This window comes from Protopterus annectens, chromosome 14.part0 (genome assembly GCF_019279795.1).
Source record: "Protopterus annectens isolate FY-2018-M chromosome 14.part0, PAN1.0, whole genome shotgun sequence".
Taxonomy (NCBI): domain Eukaryota; kingdom Metazoa; phylum Chordata; order Ceratodontiformes; family Protopteridae; genus Protopterus; species Protopterus annectens.
In genome coordinates this window covers 956,254,943-956,272,921 of record NC_056748.1, presented here as the reverse complement: position 1 = coordinate 956,272,921, position 17,979 = coordinate 956,254,943, and the positions used below count along the sequence as shown (strand labels likewise).

Below are 17,979 nucleotides of genomic sequence, written 5' to 3'. Positions count from 1 at the left end.
ACTCCACACAGAAGGCACTCCAGCCCTGAATCGAACAGGAGAACCTCTTGCTGTGAGATATAACAATATGTAAAAATATCTTGCTTTGTTTAGTCGAGTGTTTCTGTGTAAAACCAGTTTAGTCAACCTAACAGCTGCTTGACTGTAACAGTGTGAGATTATGTTACAGTGGGGATTATGAGTTTGCTCATTGTCCATTGTTTTGTGATCCTTTAGTTGGTACATAAAATTGCGGAGAGATTAGGTGTCAAAGTGTGTATATAAACATACAAACCACCCTAGAATGTAATCTTGAAATATGCTACAATAAAATTGCAACATTTACCACTGATGCAAAATATTGTACATATCACTGTATAACACTCCGTACTCTCATTTGGCTAGAACTCCCACAGTATCTTACCTTCCTTCAGCTTAAAATGGGACATAAAACCATACATAGACCTATGGCTTGCCTGGCTCTTAGTACAGTATTCCAAAGTTGCATACCAAAGAGGTCTGTCAGGTCAGAAAATAAGCAACTTTTCACTGAGCATCGACCTAGCAAATTACCTAGCCAAAGTCTGTACTCATTCTCTATAGCTAAAATCTGGAATATGCACTTCCCTTAATTATTGGAGCAAACCAAAAACACTCATCCTTTCACTTAAAGAATATCATTCCATATTTTCGATCTGATGCTGCTCAACCCTTGGCTAATAATATTTTTTTTATTCTTTATACTTTCTTCTGCTTACCTCTATTCCTTTTTTCCTCCTCTGTACACAAACTATTCCTCCTATAATGCTACATATATTACAAATCTTATCTTTCCAAAAAGCAATCCCTGTATGCTATCATATGTTACCCTGTGTTCTGTATACATGTAGATCTCTTCTCTCTGATGTGCTTGTGTGTGTCTATATATATATATATGTATATATATATATATATATATATATATATATATATATAGGTCTACCCGATAACGCTGAAAGCTTGAAATGCCGACGACGAGAAGACCGACACCGGAAGATCAATAACAAAGATGACCGACAGTTGAGAATCCTGACGCTGAGAACACCGACATGTCAAACAAGTGCTAGTGGTAAGTATAAGGTAGTGATGGACATCAGGTTTAGGGTGCGGTAAGGTTAAGTGTGCGATAGCGACGGTCTGTAGAGTTAGGGGCGGGTTAAGTGATTTAGGGTTAGGGCATGGGTTAGGTGAGTGTGCGATAGTAACGGACCTTAGGGTTAGGGTTTGGGCTAAGGTTAGTGCATAGATAGTTGTGTATGTAAGGTTCACTGTAGGTTTGTAAGGTTTTTGGTGTGCTTGTGTTGTGTGTGGGCTTTTTGGACAGGGAATTTGTTTTGTTTGTTGAGTGTCGGGATTGTGGTTTGTTGGGTATGTGACGTTTCGTGTTTCTGAACTTTCGGTTTTGTGGTGTTGGTGATTTCGTTGTCGGTGTTTTAGCACATCGGTGTTGTCAGGTAGACCCACACACATATATATATATATATATATATATATATATATATATATTTATATATATTTGTATAGATCTACTTCTAAATTTCGAACTTCAGAATTCAAATTGCTTAAGGTCGACACCATAAGATTGACATTTTGAAAGTTCGAACCATTTAAATGGAGATTGCTGTACAGTTGCGAATGGTATATTTACCATTTTCTTTGCTGTAGTGTGATGTCGGAGTTGGTATATTTAATAATCAGAGGTTTTTTTTTTTTTTTTTAATTTAAATTTTGAACATTCAAATCGTCTCAGCCATAAACAATTCAACATTCTGAAAGTTTGAAATTTAGATGTAGATATATAGATAGATAGATATAGATATGTAGAGAGAGTTATTGTAAAGCCAGCTTACACCACCATGTATAATTTTTAGAATAATGGAGCTTTTCTCCCCTGGCCTCCACTGAAAATGGGTTCATTCTGGCCCAGTTAGACTTTCCTGGTGAACAAATGTCAAGTAATAAAACAGACCATTTTCAAATGGTTGTCTAAGGCTTTTTTTTGTTACACTCACCATGTCAGATCTATTCCAGCCAGGGCCAAGGCCTACTGTACAAGACATTGGCTTCATCTATAGCTTTTTGGAAAGGGTTAGATTCTAGAAGTATTATAGAAGCTGCTACTCGGTCCTCTGTTCATACTTTTACAAAGCTATAAGCTGGATTCCTTGGCTAGGTCTAGATCATGCTTTGCTAGGACTATTCTCCAGGAGCAACTGGACTCTTCTCCTTCCACATCTGAAATATAGTTATCTGTGTTAATCAACCCATATAGCTAAGGCTACTGCAGGAGTAGTCAGTATAAAGAACATAGAACAACTGTGTAAGTTGAACTTACTATAACAGTAGATGTTTGAATGATGATTTGAATGATCATGGCTGGAGTAGTTGCTCCCTTTATTCATCTTCCTTGTTTTTTTATATGTTTTTATGCCAGGGTGTGGAAATTTATTTTTTGTTATTTCTAGCCTTGCCCTTTCTGGGCTCAGCCTCCCTGTCTTTACTGGCATGAAAGGTGTGAAAGGCTTCATGCCTAAATTTGTCTTTTAATCAGTTCAACTTGAGCTGCTTGACAGTTTGGGTGTGTGGAAGGTGTCCTGAAGCTGTGGAAGCTGGCTGTCAAAATGTAGCCCATATAGCTAAGGCAACTCCAGCAGTGATCATTCGAACATCTGCTGTTATGGTAAGTTTGACTTATACAGCTGTACTTTCTGACTCATTCCAGGACATTTTGGAGTTTCATCAAGGAACGGTTTCTTTTGAAGTTCCTGTTGTCCAGAACACGTGCCTCTTTCTCGGTCTATCTGTGTATATATGCATATTTGTGTGTGTTTATATATATATATATATATATATATCTAAACACACACACACACACACACACACACACACACACACACACACACACACACATACACATATATGTGTGTGTGTGTGTGTGTGTGTGTGTGTGTGTGTGTGTGTGTGTGTGTGTGTGTGTGAGTATTCTGAAAGTAATAAATGGTCTTAAAGTTAAGAGGTAGCTAGATTACAGTTATCTGCAGTTAATGGTAGTTAGCGAAACCTGTCTGATATTTGCTTTTGTTATGCCAGCTTGGTGTTCAAATCATTTTATTTTATATTACTCTGAGCAAGAACATACCTGTCTGTATATTTAATTTTCAAACTTTATTGCTTGAAGTAAAGAATTTCATTATTCATATGTTCATAGGTTGGTACTAGGCTATCGGCCCTAGGGCCTATACAAGCCTAGCCATAACAATTCCCTGGCTATTTCTTCCCACACTATTTACTTCCCTGGACCTCTGTCTAGCAGGGCGACTGACGTGATCCCTGGGGTGAATTTCCTTTCTCCCATCCAATAATCAAGGTTCTTTTTGAATAGGACCAAAGAGGTGCTCTGCTTGACATGTATGGGCAGTCTATTCCAGAGTCTGGGGAGTCTCTGGGTCAGGAACCTATCCCTCCAGCATGTTTTGTTTATTGTGATGACAAGGTTTAGATCCCTAGACCGTGTGGCTCTGAGGGATTGGGATTTTTTTAAGTGTAGCATGTCCAACAGCTCTGGGTTTGACATGGCCTTGTATGTTAAGCAGAGATCGCCTAGGAGTAGACGATATGCGACAGAGTATAGCTGGAGTTTTTTAAGGCGGTCAGCATAGGACATCTGCTTTGGGCTTGCGATTCTTTTAGTGAGGTATTTCTGTGGCCTTTCCAGTTATTGCAGAGATTGTTGAGATGTACATACCAAATGGGGCATTGTATTCTATAATGGGTCTAATGAGGGATGAGTACAGTGGGACAATGACCTCCTTTTTTCTGGATGAAAAGCCCTTAGTGATGAGGTGTGCTGCATAGAAGGATTTCCTGACTGTTGTGGCAATGTGGTTATTGAAGGTGAGACCACTGTCCACCTGTATCCCTAAGTCTCTTATCACACTTTCGTTGTTTTGTGTACTGCCACCTATGTGGTAATTCACGGGTACATGTTTTTTTCCCAAAGGGGATAACTATACATTTCTTGGCATTGAGCTTGAGCCCATGGCTCTGGCACCAAGCATCTGTTTCTGTAAGGCCCTTTTGTAGAGTATTGACATCATTTGGGGATTCAATAATGGCTCCCAGTTTGCAGTCATCTGTGAACTTTGTTAGCCAGAGTCCCTTAGTGTTGGCCTGTACTTCAGAGAAGTAGATGCCAAACAAGAGAGGTCCCAGGACTGAACCCTGAGGTACTCCACTTGTCACTTGTCTGGAGTTGGATTTGGAGTCAGCTACTTTTACAGTGTGGGTTCTGTCAGTAAGCCAGTTGGCAGCCCATCGAGTGACGTAGGGATTAATGCTCAGCTTAGTAAGTTTATCTATGATTCCAGAGTGGGGGATAGTGTCAAAAGCCTTGGCGAGGTCCATATAGGCTGTGTGGACTGCCTTACCCTCGTCAAAGGCTCTGGAGACTGATTCGAAGAAGGCAATCAGGTTCAGGAGACAAGATCGGCCCTTCACGAACCCAAACTAGGTGGGTTCAGTGTTTTAAGGTTGCCAATGTCTTTGTTTATAAGTTCCATGGCCTTGCAGATCAGGCTCATCAGACTGGTGGGGCGGTAGTTCCCGGGATCCAAGGTGGATTCCCCCTTGTGGAGTGGGATAACTGTAGCTGTGCGCCACTCAGTGGGCATGAAGCCTGAAGTGAGGGTGTGATTAAACGTGACACTTAGGTGAGGCGCCAGTTCATTTTGTAGTTCATGTAGTACACAGCCCGGGATGTCATCTGGTCCCATGGATGCTGTATTCTTAGCTTTGGAGAGTGTGTTTTTTACCTGTGTGGCCGTTATTACCGGACTTTGGCAATCTTCCGGTATTGAGATGGCCATGGGCATTAGGTGTTAGAATAAATGAGCACAATTATAATATTAGAAAACAAGATAAGACAAGTGTTTTTTATAAACACACTATTATTTGTCCAGAATATAAAAAAAATTTTGTTTTCTGTGTTAGAACAAGGAACCCATGATTTTAGGGGTGGTAATTTTCAAACAAATCTCGAACAAAAAGAAGCCCTTGTGGCAGATAAGAATAAATGCAGACAAAAAAACTGACATAAATGATGCTGTTAACATTAAATGTCTCCTGAAGGATCTATATAAGGAAATTACTTCTTGATTTTGAATTTTTATTGATTAAATTAAATTAAGTGGTAAGATGTGTTTATTGGTGTAGAGTCAAATTAATATTGCTTTTAAAAGTGAGTTTGAGCCTGTGTATTTTATTCTGAAGAAGTTTGCTTACAAAAACGTGGATTAAAAATTTTATTACGCTAACATTGTGTGGATTCCACTCTATTTTTCTGCATTTTCCAGTTTGGTTTTGGTCATTTGTTCCACTAGAAGTATTTTTGCTGTTTAGGCATGTAAATGTGTTAACACTGTTTTATCACCTTAACACTGTTTAAGGAAGAAGCATTGTTTAGTCACTAAAACTGCAAAGCAAAGTATCTCTCATTGAACTGTATCATAGTCAAATATTCTCCAAGTCAGAACACGTGCCTCTTTATGGAGCTTAAAACAAAGCAGTATACATTACAATATTTTCCCAAGAAAATCATTCACCTGGAAAACTAAAGTTTGTACAGCACATCATTTGTTTAATTATTCTTTTTATAAATAACTACTGACTGAACTGAATACAGTTATTCTCCCAGACAAGCACTGAGTGAACTTGCAGAGCATTGCTGTGATGTTTGTGTTGTAATTAAGTAAAATTCCATGAACCACTGAAGCGATCTTTGTTTGTATTGTAACTTGCACAGGGGATCTGTATTGCATTTCATGTCTCACAGGTACAGCTTGCCCCAGTTGTTTATATTCCTTAGGAAGAAACAAAGCTACCTGTTCACATAAAACCATTTTCTTTGAACTACAGAGATCGTGAATCCAGAAGACAGATGTAACTCATCACCTTCTTTGGAGAAACAGACATACCAGAGACAGGAGTTGGCCAATGAAGAAAGTAAATGAACATTTAATTATCACCCTATTTTTGCATAGTAAAATCTTTAATGAACATTAAGCCATATGCTGGATTTATGAGGTTGCTGAATGAAAAAAAAAACTTATTAGCATGCTGTTTTGCTTCTGAAGGGATATCAGAGATTGTTTTTGCATGCAGCCAGCTTTTTCTTTTGGTGTGTGTGTGTGTGTGTGTGTGTGTGTGTGTGTGTGTGTGTGTGTGTGTGTGTGTGTGTGTGTGCGCGCGCACGCGCGCTGTGGCACCATTTGCTTTTAAGGGTTGCTGGGAGACTGCAAGCCAGGATGTAAAGAGGTAATTGAGAGTAAAACTGCACAGATCATAGGATTCCTAGAAGTTCATAATGGCACAACAGTTTCATGGAACCAGAAGAGGTTTAAGTCACCCTGTCATGATTCAAACAGCTAAAATGAAAGGTTTGCTGCATATTTTTTTTCACTTCATTCATTTATCATTTGATTTCTTGAATCTTCAAGAGATTTAAGCTTAGATTTGTGTGTATTATGTTTTCATGTACTAACAGCACAGGGCTTTAATGATATAATGCTAAAATAATGGCTCTAATTTTGTTGAAATGTTTATCCTGCTGAACAGCAACAGGACATTAGCATGACTGATAACACAACAAGAAATGATTTGTAGACAAGTAAAAGCTTTTGGTAACCCAATAATTATTGTGTAAGACAGCTCAGGACTAGTAGCAGTCTTTTAGTTAGTATTAGTAATAGCAACAGTGAAGTAAAATAGTTAAAGGACAGCCAGCTTGTCCTTTCTTTCAGGATTAATTTGAAATGCATTTTGCTCTCCCAAGCCTTTGTCTGTTTATTCTAGCTTAATGAACAGTCTGTTAGCTGCACTTTTTTTAACTTGATTTATTTTTCTGACATTGAATTATGTTGATTATATGTTTAATGCTCTTATTAATGCTTTTATTTCATTGGAAAGCATGTTCACTATTTTAAAAGCACAGTACTACTAGACAGCATATCATTTAAATTTTGATTCATTCATTCTTAGATTTTATCACAGTGTTACCAACTGTTGTTTTGGTTCTCATTTACAATCAGTGACATTCATCCTACATACTTAACATATAAAGAATTTTAGTTTACTTTAAATGAAAATTCTTGAAAATATTGGAAACATGGTGGGTACAATTGCTCTTGATTCTACAGTACAGTTCTTGAAGTGTGGGGCTGTACTGTTGAGTTCTGTAATATAGTTCTTGAATCAGGGTACAATTACTGTTGAATTCTAGAAAATGGTCCTTGAGGTTGGTGCAGTATTGTTTTCTTTGACATGAAGGATAAATGGTCTTGACTCAGTTTTCATGGACTGGTTGAAGATGCTTTTTTTTGTAGGAAAAAGATGAGGGCAAATATTCTGAACATATTTTTATAGGAAGCTAGAGTTCATATGATATGTTCCAAGAAATTTAATGTTTGTTTCCCTGGGCATTTTTTTCACCTGTTCATTATTGTAGTATGACCTTGAATAGTTGTTGCCTTTATAGGATATAGAATGTGTTTTAAAATCCCTCTGTAATGAAGGAAAACTGTTTCTAGTGTAGTATTATGGAGTAGTGACAGAGACTAATAAAACATTTTTACTTCTGCAAAACACAAAACCTGAAACTGTACTAATTTTGGCATTATTTCTCAAAATGATGTTTTTCTCTGTGTTTTTCAGTGGAAGGGACAGAGTGAAATAATATGATATTTTTGAGAAAAAGAAAGTATTCTTCATTTTCCCTGAGTAATGGGGTGTACCTAAACTTTCTACTTTGCTATAGCATTGTCATACGAGTGCCTTTTGTGTGATTTTATAATTGCAATTTGTTAAATTGTAATTACCTTGATGTAAACTGCAAGCACAGCTGCCATGTCTTGCCCAGACATAGTTGGTTGACTTTGTGCAAGATAAATCCAGTAGCCACGGGAGGGGAGTGGTAGAGGGGGTTGGAGTGTGGATGAAGTTTTCAGGCAGCAGTCAGGAGTGGGATTTAGGTTTATGGATAGTGGTGGAGCTTTAGATTTAGGAAGGAAGAGGGGAGTTGTAGCATTAGGGAGTGATCAAGGTGTTAAGATTAGAGAGCAGGCATTAGGGTTAGAAAGGAGAGTGCAGTGATTTATCTTTGTATATGTGTATGTGTCACTACGCAAACAAATATCTGTTTGTATCGAGATTTTTTAAGAACCATCGTTTCAATGTATTTTTGTAAAAATATTGATGTTATGTAGTCCTATCTCGCCTACATTCTTACCCGTGGGTTCAGAGCCAAATATCGGCTCCGACTCGGCCGATTTTACAAGCTCGAAGTCTTTCATTGTCTGGGCTAAGCAGGTATCCCATGGTGCACTGCTCCATATCCCCAGATCTCGTTTGCCGCTCGTGTAGCTAGGACGTGGTCTCGCTTGGCTGTGGCTAAGTACCCTCTTTTTCTTGTCTTAAGAAAAGTTTTGATTTATATCAAAAGCTATTTTCATAGCTATTTGTCTAAGATTGTCTAAGTTATTGAGGTTGTGATCGTGTGATTGTTGTGTGGTATCCCACTGACTGTTCCCTCGGGCTAGGCCCATTTCAGTTAGAGGGCCAAGTTCTCCTCATATTGCCTTCTGTGTGAGTACGATCTAGACCATTTAAGTTAGAGGTTTGGGCTATTCCCTTTTCTTGTTGGTTTCAATCCCTTGTTGAGAGTTTGTATTTGCTTTAGTGTGTGTTTGGTCACTGTTTAGTGTTGGTCACTGTTTAGCGTTCGTTCCCGCGTTTTGTAGTGTGAGCGCCTGTGTGTTCTCCTCAGACTGGGATTTTGCCTTTTTGGCGTAGTAGTGAAGATGTCTAAAGATCCCAAGGAGCACAAACCTTCGGGTTTCAAAAAGTGCTCTAAATGTGGGTACAAAATGCCCATTACCGACAGGCATTCCATTTCTGTCTATTGCCTGGGAGCCATCCATCTGCAGAAATCCTGCAGTTTTTGTCATGCATTCAGTCATAGAGTTCTCCAAGAGAGAAAGAATAAGCTAATCTTAAAGGGACTCTTGAAACCCTCTTTTGAAGAGGCTATGGATTCGTCTTCCAGTGGAAAATCAAAATCTGGCAAGTCAAAAAAGAGATCTCCGGCTCCATCAGCTTCATCGGAGCCTCCAGAGAAAATCTCAAAAACTGCATTGACCTCCTCGGCTCCACTGTCCTCGGGGCCGCAGGAAGTGTCGGTATTGATGGAACTGGCGTCGGCTCCAATTTTATTAAAACCTCTTAGGAGCCGATCGCCCAGTCTCAGACCAATTTCTCCTGAGAGGAGATCCCATTCTCCCTCCCTGTCTTCCAAATCCTCCAGGACCCTTTCGGATGTGGATGTTGATAGGGTGGTTCAGAAGCTCCTCCAGTCACCGGTTTTGGCAAAATTGTTTTCGGCTCCGGCCCAGTCGGCTCCGGAGCATGTCCCGACCCCGTCTTCAATCATTCCTCCTCCGAGCGCATCTCTGTCTTCAGAGCCAGAGTGTTCCACGCCATGTGATGTTCCTAGGCCGACTCTGATGCCCCCTTTGGCTCCATCGGCACCGACCCCATTGGCTCCATCCTCGGGGTTTGGGACTCGGGATTCTTCGGTCGGGCCCAAGGGGGCCTTTTCGGGGCTTATTTGGGTTCCGAGCCTCCCTCTCGGTGCCTCGGCTCGGGGATCTCCGACCCCCATCATGGCATCAGAGGCTGGTCACTCCTCGGATTTGGAGGGACTGGCCTTCGAGGCTATGCGGACCGTGCTGGCCAGATCGTCAGCTACATCAGGCGGGTCGTCACTATGTCCTCCACCACTCCGGTGAGAGCTTCTGATCACCACCCATCCATAGACAGCAGAGTACCAGGCCCTAGGGATACCCCCACGAGTGGTCCCCAGATTTCTGAGAGTCCCTCAGAGTTCGTGCCTGAGGAGCCCCCCAGAAAGAAAACGTGCAAGAGGAAGCACATAGACTCCCAGGATGAGTCTCTCACCTCTGATACTGACCTCGAGGAATCGGAGGGGTCCCCCAAGTCATCCTATGATGATGTTTCCTTCTCTGATATCCTGGAGATACTGAAACAGAGAGGTGACTGGCTGTCCAAAGCCCCTTCCGAGGAGGAGTCAGTATTCTTTAAGGCTTTTGGTGCTCAGCCTTCTGCCTCCTGGGTGTCCCCACCCTTTGACGAACTCCTTGATCTGATTTGTCGAAGAATGTGGGAAAACCCTGATTCTGTGGAGCCCGTGCCCCGGCGTCCCAACAAGTTTCTTTCCATCCCCCAGGGCAAAGAGTTTCTGTCTAAAGGAGTCCCAGTAGATGCCATAGTGGTGGCGGCAGCCACTCAGAAGGAAGTAGCAGAGTCTTCTTCATCCGTCCATCCTCCTAACAAGGAGTCTAGGACCATGGATCAGTACGGGAAGCGTACCCTCTCGTCAGCAACCTTTACCTTACGGTCGCTGAATTACCTGTCTCACTTCACTCGGCTCTAGAGAGATCTCCTCAAGGAGTTAGGGGATACTCTTGTGGGTAACGTCCCTGAGGCGGTGGCTCAGACGGTTAACACCCAGGTCTCTACCCTCAGCTCCATTTTTAACTCATCCATGCGGCTCATTTCGTATGCAGCCGAGGGAGCGAGTAGGGCAGCAAGCTCAGGGGTCGCCCTTAGAAGGCAAGCCTGGCTGTGCCTGTGTCACTTTGCGGAGGCCTTCAAGTCTTCCTTCACTGATGCCCCCTTTGATGGTTCTTCTTTGTTTGGGACCAAAGTGAAAGACACCCTCACCAGGTGCGAGCAAGAGGGAAAGACCCTGTCTGTCGTAGGGATCTGTTTTTCCCTTCTTTCTAGGCGTTATCCCAAGGCCCAGTGGGGGGGGGTGTGGTTCAAGAAATCACAGAGGTTTTTTCCTGCCACACAGGGTGAACCCCCCTCCAGAGGCAGGGGAGGGGGAGGTTATTCAGGGAGATGTCGCCCCAGAGGCAGAGGGGGCCCCCGCAATTCGGGAGACCGCGATTCCTTTCATGGCTGTCCCTACTCTTGTTTCTGAGGGAGTGCCCGGCTGTGCTTATCCAGAGCCAGTCGGGGGTTGAATTTTGTTATATCCAGAAGCCTGGGAAAGCATTACCCAGGACCGATGGGTATTACGGATAATTTCCGGAGGTTGTCTCATTCCATTTACATCTGACCCCCCCATCAGTCAGAAAAATCCCAGACGTTCCACCCAGTCAAAGGGATCAAGCAGCCTCAAAGGTCTCAAAGCTGCTAGAAAAAGGAGCCATCCAGTGTGTCCTCTCAGACCAAATCGGATTAGGGACTTACTCAAGATTCTTTTTGGTGCCGAAAAGAACAGGGGACCTGAGACCCATATTAGATCTCAGCCAACTGAACAACTATGTACACAAGTCCAAGTTCCGTATGGTTCACACTACAATCGATTCTCCCATTGTTGGGAGAGGAAGTATGGATGTGCTCCATCAACCTCAAGGATGCTTACTACCATGTGAAAATGGACAGGGCATCCATGAGTCACCTAAGCTTTTGGCTGGGAGCCAGTCATTTCCAGTTTCGAGCCCTGCCCTTTGGTCTCACCACAGCCCCCAGGGTGTTCACCAAGTGTATGGCGATAATGATGGCTCACTTGAGACGTCAGGGATTCCAAGTGTTTCCATATCTGGATGACTGGCTCCTTACCGCCCCCACCAGGCATCAACTAGTTCAAACCAGGGACGCTACCATCACTCTATGTCACCAGTTGGGTATAACAATAAATTGGGAAAAATCTGCTTTATTGCCCTCGCAGCATGTCACCTTTATAGGAGAAGAATTAGACACCATTTGAATGCGAGCATTTTTACCGCAGGAAAGGATCAGAGTCTTACAACAACAGATTCACATGCTGATGCCCCTGAGACAAGCGAAGGCAAGATGGGTTCTCCAGCTCCTAGAAACCATGGCAGCAACAATCATGTTGGTCCCTCTAGCGAGATTGCACATGAGAATTCTCCAATGGCTCCTCTTTGTTCAATGGTCCCTCCAAAGACTTCCACTGTCTCACACCATTTTGCTCACGGACAGATGCAAGCAGGACCTCAATTGGTGGCTGTGCACCAACAATTTAGATGGGGGAAGGCCCTTCGTTCCACCCATCCCGGTTGCCATGGTGACCACGGACGCCTCCCAGATGGGGTGGGGGGGGCATTATCTTGGCAGGACAGTCCAAGGCATGTGGCAAGAGCACGAGATATATCTCTGCATATAAACGTCCTAGAGATGAGAGCAGTGCTACTTTTGTTGCAGGCACTTCAGAGTGTTCTTCCTCTAGGGACAATTGCGATACACTCAGACAACATGTCAGTAGTGTGGTATCTAAACAAGCAAGGGGAAACCAGATCTTACCCTCTGTGCAGAGAAGCCATGTGAGTGTGGCATTGGGCAGTAACTTCCCAACGGTTTCTGGTGGCAACGCACATTCCGGGGAAGTCCAATGTGATTGCGGACAGGCTAAGCAGAGCTATTCTGATGCCTTACGAGTGGTCCCTGAATCGCCTGGTTGCAGAGCGAATCTTCAACAGATGGGGTCAGCCTTGCTGCGACCTTTTTGCCAGCCCCCTCAAAGTGAAATGCAGCAACTACTTCATGCTGATCCCCCCACAGGTTCATGATTGGCCCTCCGGTCTGCTTTATGCTTTCCCTCCGTTTCCCTTGCTGTCAAAGGTGATTCAGAAAGCACAATCCTTGGGAAGCAGAATCATTCTTATTGCTCCACACTGGCCTCACCAAGTTTGGTTCCCCTTTCTTCAGCAATTCATGGTGGACACTCCTTGGACTCTGGACCCTCAACCAGATTTACTGACACACATGTCGGGGACAGTTCCACCCCTCCCTGATGACCCTCCGGTTGACAGCCTGGCTACTCCACTTCCATCGTTAGTCAGACTTCATAATTTTTCACCAGAAGTGGTTCATATATTATCGTCCTCTCATAAACCATCCACTAGAAAGATTTATTCTAGTAAATGGAAAAGGTTTTCTATCTGGGCACATACCAGAGGCATTGATCCTTACACAGCTCCAATTGCTTCAGTCCTGGAGTTTTTGTCTATGCTTTTCCATCAGGGTTCCGCATCAGCCACCATCAAAGTTCAACTGGCAGCGATCTCTAATTTTCATGTAGCGAATGAGCCTAGTCTCATGGCGCATAGACTATGCAAGGCGTTCCTGAAGGGTATTCTGTTGCTCCGTCCCCCGGAGTCCAAACCAGTCATGCCCTGGGATCTCAATTTTGTTCCACAAGCCCTTACTGTACCACCTTTCAAGCCTGCAGCTACCTGCGAATTGAAATTCTTGACCTGGAAAACAGCCTTCTTAACAGCAATCACTTCAGCAAGGCGAGTTTCAGAAATTCAAGCACTCTCTATCAAACCCCCATACTTAATCTTCCACAAGGACAGGGTCTCTCCTAGACCAAACCCTTCATTCCTTCCTAAAGTGGCTTCCATGTCTAATCTAAATCAATCCATTGAGTTGCCTGTCTTCTTTCTCCACTTTTCTAACAAGGCAGAATTTAGATTTCACCAGTTGGATGTACACAGACAATTACGCTTCTATCTGCACCAAACAAAAGATATCTGGAAGTCTGACCAACTTTTTGTTTCCTTTTCGGAAAACCGAATGGGGTCCCCAGTCTCCAGGTTCACCCTATCTAGATGGATATCTAGTTGTATTTCTTTCATTTATCAAGCAGGAGGTAAAGATCTGCCTTTTCCGGTCAAGGCTCACTCTACTCGGGCTGTTTCCACATCTACAGCCTATCAAGCCAGATTGTCAATGGATGATATATGTGCTGCAGCTACTTGGGCTTCTCCTCACACATTTGTTTCTCATTACAAATTGGACGTGGTCTCCAGGGGCATGTCTTCCTTTGGCTCCACAGTTCTCAGGAGTATTTTCCTATGAGCCACCCAGGATGTAGGTGCTAGGGATGCTGTCCCACGGGTAAGAATGTAGGCGAGATAGGACTACATAACATCAAGAAGTTATGTACTCACCATAACGTTCGATGTATGTAGTCCATCTCGCCTCATATTCTTACTTAACCTCCCACCTTCCCCCTTCCTGGAGGATTTGGAGGCTAGGTTGTTATCTGCAGAGTCCCCTTGCTTAGCTTATTCTTTACCTGGATGTGATATGTGCATGGAGTACAAATGATTTTCGCAGCAAACTAGATCTGGGGATATGGAGCAGTACACCATGGGATACCTGCTTAGCCCAGCCAATGAAAGACTTTGAGCTAGTAAAATCGGCCGAGTCAGAGCCGATATTTGGCTCCGAACCCATGGGTAAGAATGTGAGGCGAGATGGACTGCATACATCGAACGTTATGGTGAGTACATAACTTCTTGTTTTGTCATAAGTATCTTAAATGTTTTGGAATGCCAAACCCATTAGTCCCTTAACCTTGAATTATCTTCTCTTCCTGCTCTCTCCCTTTTTACTTTATTAAAAAAATGCTTATATTTTCTAATTTGTATTTCTTCTTACTACTCTGTTACTTCATCTTGCTTTGCTTTTTCTTGCTACTTGCTGCTCTCTGAAGTGTTCAACTGCATTTTTCTGTTGCATTTATTACTGCATGTTTATAGCCTGTCTATATTAATTGTTATTCCTAAGTGTTATTCTAAGCTCTTAGTTTTGGTTTAAGCACTTGGGCTTCAGGCCAACCCCTTAGCTCTCCCTGGCCTTTCTCCCTCAGATTCTGACAAATATGGATGGACAATTCCCTACAGTTTCTCCTGCCAGTCTGGTTGATATGGGCTTTCTGAGACAGTATAACAACTGCCTCATGTACACGGACAACCATCTACTACTAACACCTAGGAACACAATTTGTGAGAGATGCAGTTACATTAGGAACCTAGAGTCCAAGCTCTCTCCTCCTCAAACCAGTATATCTGGCACCGAAAAGGTTGTCAGCACAATCTCTACACCTCAAACACCATCCACACCTACACAACACACATCTGCATATGTGGAGGTCCTCCACATAAATGTACCCAAACAAAGGAGACCTCCGAGGCAAAAACACACGCAATCTCCACAGCCCTCCACACCACATACCACGCATAGTCCACACATCTGTGCCTCACAGTCACTAAGGCTTCACAATAAACCCAACATATTAGCCATAGGAGACTTCATTGTGAGACACACAGATGTGCCTCTCACCAGGCTGGATAAGGAGAAAGTCACGGTTAGTTGTCTGTCAGGTGCCAGAATCTGCCATATCACATACGCACTCAAGTCTCTCAACAACAGGCACTGTTATGACTCTGTCATAGTCCATGTTGGCGTGAATGACTTGAGACATACCTCTCTGGACTATATGAAGAGAGACATTTTGACCTCGCTGATTGTGTCCCAGGCAGGTATGTCCCTAGCCTTAAGCAGCATTCTGCCATCACCAAGTATGATACCTCAATACAAACAGAAAACAATTGACTTTAACAGTTGGCTTAGTTTCTGCTGTCATTCCAGAGGGATCCAGTACTTGACAGCCTGGGAAGATATGATCGACAGACCACAATGCTTTGCCAGAGATGGCCTGCATCTGCCTCACCTGGGCTTCAGGCTTCTGGCAAAGGCTCTTGCCTCCCCTATTGTGCCTTTTTTAGGAAAAGTGATGATTAAAACTACCAACATAAAAATGTCAACAAAACACAAATTAAAGGTCATGCTGCTAAACGATAGGAGTCTAAACATGAAACTGCACTCATTGTAAGCATTCCTAATCCTGGAAAGTGGTGACATCTGTGCAGTCACAGAAATCTGGTTCAAAGCTGTGGAGAGCACCCCAGCCTTACCTGGTTACTCATATTATCGTACATTCAGACCTCAAACTGTGGGCAGTAAAGCCAAAGGAGGTGGAGTTTCAGCATACGTTAAAGACATACACACCTCCAGGCTGATCAAACAGTATGTCACACAGGAGAAACTTCAGGTGCAGTTAACCATTGACAAGTCCCCTATTCAAATCATAGCTAGTTACCAACCCCCAAATCTGACACAGTGCCCAAGCAACTAATTTAGATCTGTTCGAATCTATCAAGATTCAACCCTTTACCTTGATCCTGGATGGCATTAACTTCCCAAACATAGATTGGAAGAGCTACTCATGCCTGGACACAAATGCCCAGAAATTCCTTGATTTTGTCAATGCAGATGCTTTGGAACAGCTAGTCAATCCCCCCACAAGAGGTGATAATATCTTGGACTTGATATTAACCAACACAAGTAACCACTGCAACATCCCTATAGTATCATCCTCCCTGGTAAGATCTGACTACAAAGCCATCAGTTTTGAAGTCACCATCTTCCCCAACCCCCCTCTAGCTAGGACCAAACATAAAAACTTCTCCAAAGCTGATTACAGCCTCCTGAGGGATGGTATAAACAGTTTCACAGACCCCCTCCCACTCTGGTGTAGTTTTGAATATTGGTGCCAGTTCCTACAAAGCACTGTATGAGCATTTATATAGATGCATTTAATCAGGAATACCTGACAGGACTAAATCATCCTCCACATGGAAGAGTAAACCTGTCTGGTGGACATCTGCAATAAATAAACTCTATAACAAAAGGAAAAAATTGCTGTCCAAGACTAAGAAGGAGCAGGTGCCCAACTGGAAGCAATGTCTCCTTAGCCTGAACAAAAAAATAAGAGCACTAGTGAAATCTTCCAGAGCAAACTTCGATTCCAAATTGGCCACATATACTAGAGACAATCAGAAGGCCTTCTTCACATATGTCCGCAACCTCAAAGGAAGCACCCAGATCTGTTCAGAACTGGTGGTCAAGTACACCACATATACAAATGCCGTAGATATAGCAAACTTGCTGGCTTACAGATTCAGCAAAAACCTTACCACTCTGCCCCCCCATCAGTAAATCAGGACATTCCCCCCTCCAGTACCGGCCTCCTTCACCTTTTATCTAGGGAACAGGTCATCACTGCTCTGTCAAAGGCAAAAATTACAGCCTCCATGGGACCTGATAACATCCCAGGCTGCATCCTACGTGAACTCAGGCAGGAACTTGTAGCACCAATAGGCACTGTATTCACCCAAAGCCTGAATGGCTGCATCCCAGCTGAGTGGAGGGCAGCCACTGTCATCCCTTTACACAAAGGTGGAGTGTCCGCCAGTCCAGGAAATTACAGACCCATCAGCCTAACTAGCCTGATCTGCAAGGCCGTGGAACGGATTATCGTGGACCTCATTAACAAGGACATTGGTAGCCTCCAATCACTTGATCCCACACAGTTTGGCTTCGTCAGGGGGAGGTCATGTCTACTAAATTTGGTCAACTTCTTTGAGACAGTCACCAAAGCCATGGATGAGGGGAATACGGTGCACACCTCCTACCTTGACCTGGCCAAAGCCTTTGACACTATTCCCCATTCGGGCATCATAGGTAAATTCTCTCAACTAGGCATCAATCCATATGTTACCAGATGGGTAGCAAACTGGCTCAGTCATAGAACCCACTTAGTCAAAATAGGGGAAGCCACCTCAAGCAGTAGACCTGTAACAAGCGGCGTACCTCAGGGTTCAGTCTTGGGACCTTTGTTATTTGGGATATACTTTTCTGAGGTGCAGGCCAAAACCAGCGAGCTGTGGCTGACCAAGTTTGCAGATGACTGCAGTCTGGGTGCTGTCATCAGTTTCACTAGTGATGTGGAGATCCTCCAAGAGGGTCTCACCCAGGCATATGACTGATGCCAGAAACATGCCCTTAAGATGAATGCCAAAAAATGCATCATCATCCCCTTTGAGGAGAGTGACGTCCCCATAAATTATTACATTAATAACAACATCCTAAGCATGCAATCAGTCGTGAGGGATTTGGGCACCCAGGTTGATAGCAACCTGACTTTTGACCATCATGTTGCTTCCG

At 43.2% G+C, this 17,979-nt stretch overlaps 1 protein-coding gene across 1 annotated transcript in view; it reads left to right on the top strand.

The window, feature by feature from the left end:
- The window catches only part of LOC122789363 (tyrosine-protein phosphatase non-receptor type 13-like), a 2,815,362-nt gene that overhangs the window by 1,863,667 nt on the left and 933,716 nt on the right, over nt 1–17,979 (top strand). The window contains exon 32 of the mRNA XM_044056752.1: nt 5,932–6,018. Coding sequence (XP_043912687.1) covers nt 5,932–6,018 — 87 coding nt within the window. The remainder of the gene's footprint in view (nt 1–5,931; nt 6,019–17,979) is intronic.